Source organism: Coregonus clupeaformis, unplaced genomic scaffold, assembly GCF_020615455.1.
Source record: "Coregonus clupeaformis isolate EN_2021a unplaced genomic scaffold, ASM2061545v1 scaf5337, whole genome shotgun sequence".
Classification (NCBI taxonomy): Eukaryota; Metazoa; Chordata; class Actinopteri; order Salmoniformes; family Salmonidae; genus Coregonus; species Coregonus clupeaformis.
Window position 1 is genome coordinate 6,356 of NW_025538791.1, and position 10,290 is coordinate 16,645.

Sequence of the window (10,290 nt, forward strand, 5' to 3'; positions counted from 1 at the left end):
ACCTTGCAAGCCGAAGAACACCATCCCAACCGTGAAGCACGGAGGTGGCAGCATCATGCTGTGGGGGTGCTTTGCTGCAAGAGAGACTGGTGCACTTCACAAAATAGATGGCATCATGATGAAGGAAAATTATGTGGATATATTGAAGCAACATCTCAAGACATCAGTCAGGAAGTTAAAGTTTGGTCACAAATGAGTCTTCCAAATGGACAATGACCCCAAGCGTACTTACAAAGTTGTGGCAAAATGGCTTAAGGACAACAAAGTCAAGGTATTGGAGTGGCCATCACAAAGCCCTGACATCAATCCTATAGAAAATGGGTGGGCAGAACTGAAAAAGCATGTGCGAGCAAGGAGGCCTACAAACCTGACTCAGTTACACCAGCTCTGTCAGGAGGAATGGGCCAAAATTCACCCAACTTATTGTGGGAAGCATGTGGAAGGCTACCCGAAATGTTTGACCCAAATTAAACAATTTAAAGGCAATGCTACCAAATACTAATTGAGTGTATGTAAACTTCTGACCCACTGGGAATGTGATGAAAGAAATAAAAGCTTAAATAAATCATTCTCTCTACAATTATTCTGACGTTCTTAAAATAAAGTGGTGATCCTAACTGACCTAAAACAGGGAATTCTTACTAGGATTAAATGTCAGGAATTGTGAAAAACTTAGTTTAAATGTATTTGGCTAAGGTGTATGTAAAATTCCGACTTCAACTGTATTAGGACAGCAGTTAGGGATGGGGCGGTACTTGAATATTCAAACCGAGCTTAGGCTAGAATTGGATCAACTGATTCTTAAGACATTCTTGCACACAAGGATATACCATGATATATATACACAGTTCCATTCAAAAGTTTGGACACACCTACTCATTCCAGGGTTTTTCTTTATTTTTACTATTTTCTACATTGTATAATAATAGTGAAGACATCAAAACTATGAAATAACACATATGTAATCATGTAGTAACCAAAAAAGTGTTATAAATTATATTTTGATTTGTTTATTTGAGATTCTTCAAAGAAACCACCCTTTGCCTTGACAGCTTTGCACACTCTTGGCATTCTCTCAATCAGCGTCATGGGGTAGTCATCTGGAATGCATTTCAATTAACAGCTGTGCCTTCTTAAAAGTTAATTTGTGGAATTTCTTCCCTTCTTAATGTGTTTGAGCCAATCAGATGTGTTGTGACAAGGTAGGGGTGGTATACAGAAGATGTACTCCTGAGTGGCGCAGTGGTCTAAGGCACTGCATCGCAGTGCTAACTGTGCCACTAGAGATCCTGGTTCGAATCCAGGCTCTGTCGCAGCCGGCCGCGACCGGGAGACTCATTGGCGGCGCACAATTGGCCCAGCGTCATCCAGGGTAGGAGAGGGAATGGCCGGCAGGGATGTAGCTCAGTTGATAGAGCATGGCGTTTGCAATGTCAGTGTTGTGGGTTCGATTCCCACAGGGGGCCAGTATAAAAAAAAAGATGTATTCACTAACTGTAAGTCGCTCTGGATAAGAGCGTCTGCTAAATGACTAAAATGTAAGATAGCCCTGTTTGATAAAAGACCAAGTCCATATTATGGCAAGAACAGCTCAAATAATCAAAGAGAAATGACAGTCCATCATTACTTTAAGACATGAAGGTCAGTCAATACGGAAAACTTCAACAACTTTGAAAGTTTCTTTAAGTGCAGTCGCAAAAACCATCAAGTGCTATGATGAAACTGGCTCTCATGAGGACTGCCACAGGAATGGAAGACCCAGATAAGTTCAATAGAGTTACCAGCCTCAGAAATTGCAGACCAAATAAATGCTTCACAGAGTTTAAGTAACAGACACATCTCAACATCAACTGTTCAGAGGAGACTGTGTGAATCAGGCCTTCGTGGTCGATTTGCTGCAAAGAAACCACTACTAAAGGACACCAATAATTAGAAGAGACTTGCTTGGGCAAAGAAACACGAGCAGTGGACATCAGACCAATGGAAATTTGTCCTTTGGTCTGGAGTCCAAATTGGAGATGTACAGTGAGGGGAAAAAGTATTTGATCCCCTGCTGATTTTGTACGTTTGTCCACTGACAAAGAAATGATCAGTCTATCATTTTAATGGTAGGTTTATTTGAACAGTGAGAGACAGAAGAACAAAACAAAAATTCCAGAGCAACGCTTGTCAAAAATGTTATAAATTGATTTGCATTTTAATGAGGGAAATAAGTATTTGACCCCCTCTCAATCAGAAAGATTTCTGGCTCCCAGGTGTCTTTTATACAGGTAACGAGCTGAAATTAGGAGCACATTCTTAAAGGGAGTGCTCCTAATCTCAGCTTGTTACCTGTATAAAAGACACCTGTCCACAGAAGCAATCAATCAATCAGATTCCAAACTCTCCACCATGGCCAAGACCAAAGAGCTCTCCAAGGATGTCAGGGACAAGATTGTAGACCTACACAAGGCTGGAATGGGCTACAAGACCATCGCCAAGCAGCTTGGTGAGATTATTTGCAAATGGAAGAAACACAAAATAACTGTCAATCTCCCTCGGCCTGAGGCTCCATGCAAGATCTCACCTCGTGGAGTTGCAATGATCATGAGAACGGTGAGGAATCAGCCCAGAACTACACGGGTGGATCTTGTCAATGATCTCAAGGCAGCTGGGACCATAGTCACCAAGAAAATAATTGGTAACACAGTACGCTGTGAAGGACTGAAATCCTGCAGCGCCCGCAAGGTCCACCTGCTCAAGAAAGCACATATACAGGCCCGTCTGAAGTTTGCCAATGAACATCTGAATGATTCAAAGGAAAACGGGGTGAAAGTGTTGTGGTCAGATGAGACCAAAATCGAGCTCTTTGGCATCAACTTAACTTGCCGTGTTTGGAGGAGGAGTAATGCTGCCTATGACCCCAAGAATACCATCCCCACCGTTAAACATGGAGGTGGAAACATTATGCTTTGGGGGTGTTTTTCTACTAAGGGGACAGGACAACTTCACTGCATCAGAGGGACGATGGACGGGGCCATGTACCGTCAAATCTTGGGTGAGAACCTCCTTCCCTCAGCCAGGGCATTGAAAATGGGTCGTGGATGGATATTCCAGCATGACAATGACCCAAAACACACGGCCAAGGCAACACATTAAGGTCCTGGAGTGGCCTAGCCAGTCTCCAGACCTTAATCCCATAACAAATCTGTGGAGGGAGCCAGAGGTTCGAGTTGCCAAACGTCAGCCTCGAAACCTTAATGACTTGGAGAAGATCTGCAAGAGGAGTGGGACAAAATCCCTCCTGAGATGTGTGCAAACCTGATGTCCAACTACAAGAAACGTCTGACCTCTGTGATTGCCAACAAGGGTTTTGCCACCAAGTACTAAGTCATGTTTTGCAGAGGGGTCAAATACTTATTTCCCTCAATAAAATGCAAATCAATTTATAGCATTTTTGACATGCGTTTTTCTGGATTTTTTTGTTGTTATTCTGTCTCTCACTGTTCAAATAAACCTACCATTAAAATGATAGACTGATCATGTCTTTGTCAGTGGGCAAACGTTCAAAATCAGCAGGGGATCAAATACTTTTTTCCCTCACTGTATGGTTCCAACTGCCGTGTCTTTGTGAGACGTGGTGTGGGTGAACGGATGATCTCCGCATGTGTATTTCCCACCGTAAAGCATGTAGGAGGAGGTGTTATGGTGTGGGGGTGCTTTGCTGGTGATACTGTCTGTGATTTATTTAGAATTCAAGGCACACTTAACCAGCATGGCTACCGCAACATTCTGCAGCGATACACCATCCCATCTGGTTTGGGCTTAGTGGAACTATAATTTGTTTTTCAACAGGACAATGAACCAACACACCTCCAGCCTGTGGAAGGACTATTTTACCACGAATGAGAGTGCTGCATCAGATGACCTTGCCTCCACAATCCCCTGACCTCAACCCAATTGAGATGGTTTGGGATGAGTCGGACCACAGAGTGAAGGAAAAGCAGTCAACATGTGCTCAGCATATGTGGGAACTCCTTCAAGACTGTTGGAAAAGCATTCTAGGTGAAGCCAGTAGTGTGCAAAGCTGTCATCAAGGCAACTGATTTTTTTATTTTTTTATTTAACCTTTATTTAACCAGGTAAGACAGTTGAGAACAAATTCTCATTTACAACTGCCACCTCGCCAAGATAAAGCAAAGCAGTGCAATAAAAACAACAACACAGAGTTACAGATGTGGTAAAACAAAACATAAAGTCAAAAATACTACAGAAAATATATACAGTGTGTGCAAATGTAGAAAGTTATGGAGGTAAGGCAATAAATAGGCCATAGTGCAAAATCATTACAATTAGTATTAACACTGGAATGATAGATGTACAAGAGATAATGTGCAAATAGAGATACTGGGGTGTAAATTAGCAAAATAAATAACAATATGGGGATGAGGTAGTTGGGTGGACTAATTTTAGATGGGCTGTGTACAGGTGCAGTGATCAGTAAGGTGGTCTGACAACTGATGCTTAAAGTTAGATAAGTGTCTCCAGCTTCAGAGATTAGGATAAACTAAGATAAGGAGGGGATTTGCCTAGAAGTCATTTATAGATGGCCTGGAGCCAGTGGGTTTGGCAACGAATATGTAGTGTGGACCAGCCAACAAGAGCATACAGGTCGCAGTGGTGGGTAGTATATGGGGCTTTGGGCGGGTGAAGAGCATGCATTTCATTTCACTTGTGTTTAAGAGCAGTTGGAGGCTACGGATGTTGTGGTGTATGGCATTGAAGCTCGTTTGGAGGTTTGTTAACACAGTGTCCAATGAAGGGCCAGATGTATACAAAATGGTGTCGTCTGCCTAGAGGTGGATCTGAGAATCACCAGCAGCAAGAGCGGTGTTTGAAGAATCTCAAACATAAAATATATTTTTATGTGTTTAATACTTTTTTGGTTACTACATGATTCCATATGTGTTATTTCATAGTTTTGATGTCTTCACTATTATTCTACAATGTAGAAAAACCCTTGAATGAGTAGGTGTGTCCAAACCTTTAACTGATACGGTATATATTTTTTTATAACTTTGGAGTGTAGTTTTAGACGTTTTTATTTGAGCTACTGCTGGTTCTTATGTTGCGTTTTACACGAAAAGGCTATTTAGCCTACTTCTATAACGCATTTTAAGCTAGTCCTTCAGTCAGTCCTGACAATGAAGTAGGCCTGTATGCTCCCCACTTCAAATAGCGATTATAGGCGAGCACCTATTTGTCCCTAGGCTAAATGCTCATTATCGGAGTAGATTGCTAAAGTGAAACGACTAACGCACCCTTTAGGGGGAAGTAGAGTCTGGTGGTGAACGAGATAAGCGCGCACCTGACAGAGTTGCCAATTTAATTTGACAGACCGTTGAGATCCATGCAAAACACTCACAGATACATGTTATTCATCCAGTGAGGCCAGAAATATAATGCTGAAGCGTAGCAGTCACTCAAAGATTATTTCGTTTTCAACGTATTGAGCTAGGCTATAGCAAATATGAGGCAAATTCTATCATGGCGAATATCTGACTTTATTTATTTGTGTTATTTATTTATTTTTGCCAACATAAAACTTTCACAAAATCGCCTCTATGACGTGCCTCTTTATTACGACGGGGTCACACAATTTCAGAACGGTCGATTTCAGAACCTTGGACAATTCTGATGTTCACAACCATAACAGCCTTGAACTCAAAGCACTTGGACAACCCGTCTTTACCTTTCAATTAACGAAGAAAATATTGAATTATCTTTACAATTTTTCACATATCAACTTGAAATCAGTGAGTAATATTTTTGTTTTGCTTTGAAATGTTATATTGCTCATGTTTATGAACACATAACCCTAATGTCTATGCTTAATACTCTTCGATTTAGATTATGTCCCACATGGAACCCTATTTCCTATATATTGAACTACTTTGACCAGACTCCTATAGGCCTTGGTAAAAAGCAGTGCACTACATAGGGAATAGGTTGCCATCTGGGAGACACCCAGAGCTGAGCTAGGTAGGCCTACTGAACTGATGCCATGCATTTCATTTTGCTAATATTGAAGCATTTTGTTTTCCACAGGCACTATTGACCATGGGATCCGCAATGTCTATCTCACTCCGCGAGAAGGCAGTCCACTTCAAAGATGGGCCGGACACGGTGGGCCACTTCTTTGAAGTCCAGACCCGTAAGAGTGGCAAAGACAAGACCCTGAAGCGCTACTCGCCATGGAGGCGGATTGTGAAGAAGAAGGGCTCCAATAAGGTGCAGGCCCACGAGAACATCAACCAAAACAACATCACCCATCTGAGTAACGAGAACCGGGAGAAGTCTCAGTCCTCCTCCAACTTGTCCACCCTCACCCTGGAGAAGTCTCAATCCTGTGACAAGCTGTCCACCCAGTACCAGAGCACTCCAGCCATTGCCAACAGCTCCAACAACGCCGCCTCGTCGGTCGAGAAGGCCCCCTTGACCAACTCCAACACGGCCCCCGACACGCCCCAAACGGTTATCGCCCAGGACCTCGACACGCCCAAGAGGCTGGTGATGGTCCACGCTACAACCGGCGAGCTGCTGCGCTGCCTGGGTGAGTTCCTGTGCCGGCGCTGCTACTATAGCCTGACATTTCAAAATGGGAGGGAAGAGGATTGGTTCAGTGAATGGGTAGAGGGTGAGCTTTGATGGGAAAATATGATTTATAGATTTTAAGGGTTAATATGAGGGTTAATTTGGCTTGAAAGAGAACACAAATCGGTAGGTATGAATCTGTAGAGGACTGAGGCTGTAGCTTACTATCTACTGTACCAGCTGACTGTCTGACGTGTGCACTGCCTACCACGGGAGGATTGGAGGCACACGAGTGACTGTGCTAGTGCTCACATCACACAGGCTGCAGCCTACCAGCCTACTGTTCTGACTGTGTGAGATGTGCACTTTCTACCACGGGAGGGAAGGAGGCACCCTTGTGTGAGTGGGCTAGTGCTCAGATCATGGTTGAACAGACAAGCTGCAACCCTGCCGCTTTAGACTGTGAAGTGAACACCCATGTTCCCCCACAGCAAGCACAGGACTGGACAGTTCTGGGGGACAGGGGGTTCGTTTGAGGACCATTGGTTCTGATGAACTTGAACGAACAGTGTGACTGTTTTGGAATAAAATGCTATATATTCTCTTAAACATCCAGTGTTGTGTCCTTATTATTTTACAATTGATATTTTCCATGTCATTTTGAGATCTTGGTGGAGATAATACTTTACCAGTGGTGGAAAAAGTACCCAATTCAGTAAAACTTGAGTAAAAGTAAAGAAAATGACTCAAGTAAAAGTGAAAGTCACACAGTAAAATACTACTTCAGTAAAAGTCTAAAAGTATCTGGTTTTAAATGTACTTAAGTATCAAAAGTGAAAGCAAAGGCTATATATCAAATTCCTTATATTATGCTAATTGCCTTTATTTTTATTTATTTATGGGAATCCAGGGACACAGTTCAACAATATTTTACAAACCAGATCAGAGGCAGTAGGGATGCATTTTTTCTTAATAAGTACATGAATTTGACCGTTTTGCTGTCCTGCCTGAGCATTAGAAATGTAACGAGCACATATTTTATTTCAGAATGTAGTCAGACAAAACTCAAGTAAAGTACAGATACCTCAAAGTAGTACTTCAAAGTATTTTTACTTAGTTACTTTACACCACTGTACTTTACTAATGATTAGTAAATGTTTTATAAGGGTCTATATTAAACATCTAATGAATTATCCAATAATTCATTTGAAAATGTATAAATAACTATGTATAGCTTACTAACATTTGCAAATGTAGAAACAGCAATTAGTAAATAGTGAGAACTGTTTATAATAGCCTTAGAAATGATCTATTACTGGACATTATTATAAAGTGTGAATCAAACATTTGATGAGATTATTTTGAACAATAATTTCAATTGCCCATCCCTAACACCAGTGGACAGACAGACATTAATACACACATTCCTGTACCTGGTCGAAGTTGTCCAGAGCAGCATGAAGGTTGGCATGCATGCCAGTGGGAGGCTCGTTGGTGATCTTGATGGCATTCTTCAGGATGCCCTGAGTGAGGAGAGGAGAACAAACACACTTTTAAATTAGGAAAACACACCGTGTTATTATAAATGCATGTGTGTGTATGTGTGTGTGTGTGTGTACCTGAGGGATGATGTGCTCCTGTGGTGTGGGGGTAGGCTCAGCACTCATAAACACTCTGTAGTCCTGGTGACTGCCCTCACAGCAGCGTTCCAGAAGCTTCTCCAACGACCCCAGCCAGCAAGCCACCAGGTATATATTCTGACAGAGATGAATGAATGAATGAATGAATGAATGAATGAATGAATGGATGGATGGATGGATGGATGGATGGATGAATGGATGGATGGATGAACAAATGTAAGCGCGAACAAACTAATAAATTGATTAATGAAACAATGAATGGATGGAAGGATGGATGGATGCAATGATGAATGAATGAATTATGTTTTATGTACAGTATATAGCAGGATAGCCATACCTGTGAAATGACCCAGTGTCCCTCCTTAGCAGCCATCTCCATGGCGACCTCAGCCACAGCCTCCTGACCCTTAACCAAAGACACATTGTGGAGTTTCCCCAGGTCTATGGTGAACCCCAACTTCCTGCCTGTTACCATGGAAACAATATTTTCTCAGTGTGTGTGTGTGTGTCATATTCATGCAGATTTACAGTGATCTTTACATTACAAAATTAGTTGTCTTAGTGTTACCCAGTGACTCCACGTCTTACAGAGGGTCTACTCCAGGAGACAGGATGAAGAATACTGGCGAGGCAGGTCCACTCTCTCTGAAGGACTTAGCAAACTCTGTCTTCCTCCCCTCTGTATACTTTACCCCCAACTTCTCCTCCACAAAGTTCCTACAGACAGAAAGAGAGTGCGCGAGAGCGAGGGGAGGGTATGTGGAGGGAGATTGATCGTCATTATAATTTGCCAGGGACATATAAAAGATGGGGATGGAAGGAGAGAAGAGGAGAGGGAGAGAAGAGGAGAGGGAGAGAAGACAGAGACTGTGGGAGGAGAGATTGATGGAGAGGTCCAATGTCACCCCTGTGAGTAGCCTACATATTTGCCGGGTTTCAAAGACCATGATGCTTCATTCATAAACATTTTCTATTTGTTTTACAACCTTATTTGAGATTTAGATATTAGAAACAGTCATGTTGTATGGAGTCAAAGCCCCGCATCCCTAGAGTAACAACACATTTATAGTGTGGTTAATGATGACATCTGGGTTGTGTTCAACACCCCCCCCCCACGTCTCTTTTTCTCTTTCAGTTCTTCTCCCCCATAGCATCAGGCATCAGCTCGGAGTCGTTCTTCCGTTCTCAGTCTCAGGAGTCAAACAGCGCCAATATATCCTGCCTCATCAGAGACCTCAGCAACGGAGGGAGAGGGGGATGGAGGGAGGGATAGACAGGGGATAGGTGGGTTCCAGTCCATGATTAGGGGCTTCTCAATCAGTCTTGGGGGAGGAGGATGGGGATGGAGGGATAGAGGTAACCTGGGGGGAGAGAGTGAAGGAGAGGGGGACGGAGGGAGGGATAGAAGGGGGTCGGCTGGAGCTAGGGGAAGGGGGGAGGCTACAAATCATGCTAAAGGGGTTCCAGGGTGGGATTGGAGAGGTAGATGGGGAGACAGAGAGGGAGGAGAGGGGATGGGGGGAGACTGGGAGACAAGAGGGATGGAGGGAGGTAACGAAGGAGGAGAGGGTGGTGGAGGGGGAGTGTGGAGGGAGGGAGGATGCAGTCAATGTTTAGGGAGCTGAGTGGGGGGAGTATGGTTGGGTTTGGGGATATGCACTCTCTGGATGATATTGGGGGATAGAGAGGATAGGGGACATGGATATGAATATGAACATGGGGGTGGTAGGGGTCAGGGGTGACATGGCTAATGTTGGGGTCATAAGTCATAAGGTCAGGAGTGAGTTAGGGGTCAGAGGTCAGGGGGTGAAGTCGGGGGTACAGGTGGGCATGCGGACAACATCCAATCAGAACTCTTCTAAGACCTGCAGCCTACGACAGGGAACCAAAATCAATATGGCCGCCACCACCGCGACGCTGGACATGAACATGATGGACCTGGGCTGGTCTGGACGACGACAGTGACTAGGAGAACACACAAACACTGTTTTGTTTCTGTTATGTCATTTTCTTTTTTAATTGAAGCCAAACGTATACACGCCCCTGTGTGTGAGGACTGTAGGGGATAATAGTGAAG

At 43.4% G+C, this 10,290-nt stretch overlaps 1 protein-coding gene across 1 annotated transcript; it reads left to right on the forward strand.

Moving 5' to 3' along the window:
* Nucleotides 1–5,708: 5,708 nt before the first annotated feature.
* Nucleotides 5,709–7,093, forward strand: LOC123490889 (cyclin-dependent kinase 5 activator 1-like). The gene is made up of 2 exons (XM_045220731.1): nucleotides 5,709–5,795; nucleotides 6,088–7,093. The coding sequence occupies exon 2, from the start codon at nucleotides 6,100–6,102 to the stop codon at nucleotides 6,685–6,687; it is 588 nt and encodes a 195-aa protein (XP_045076666.1). The 5' UTR covers nucleotides 5,709–5,795; nucleotides 6,088–6,099; the 3' UTR covers nucleotides 6,688–7,093.
* The last annotated feature ends 3,197 nt before the right edge of the window (nucleotides 7,094–10,290 follow it).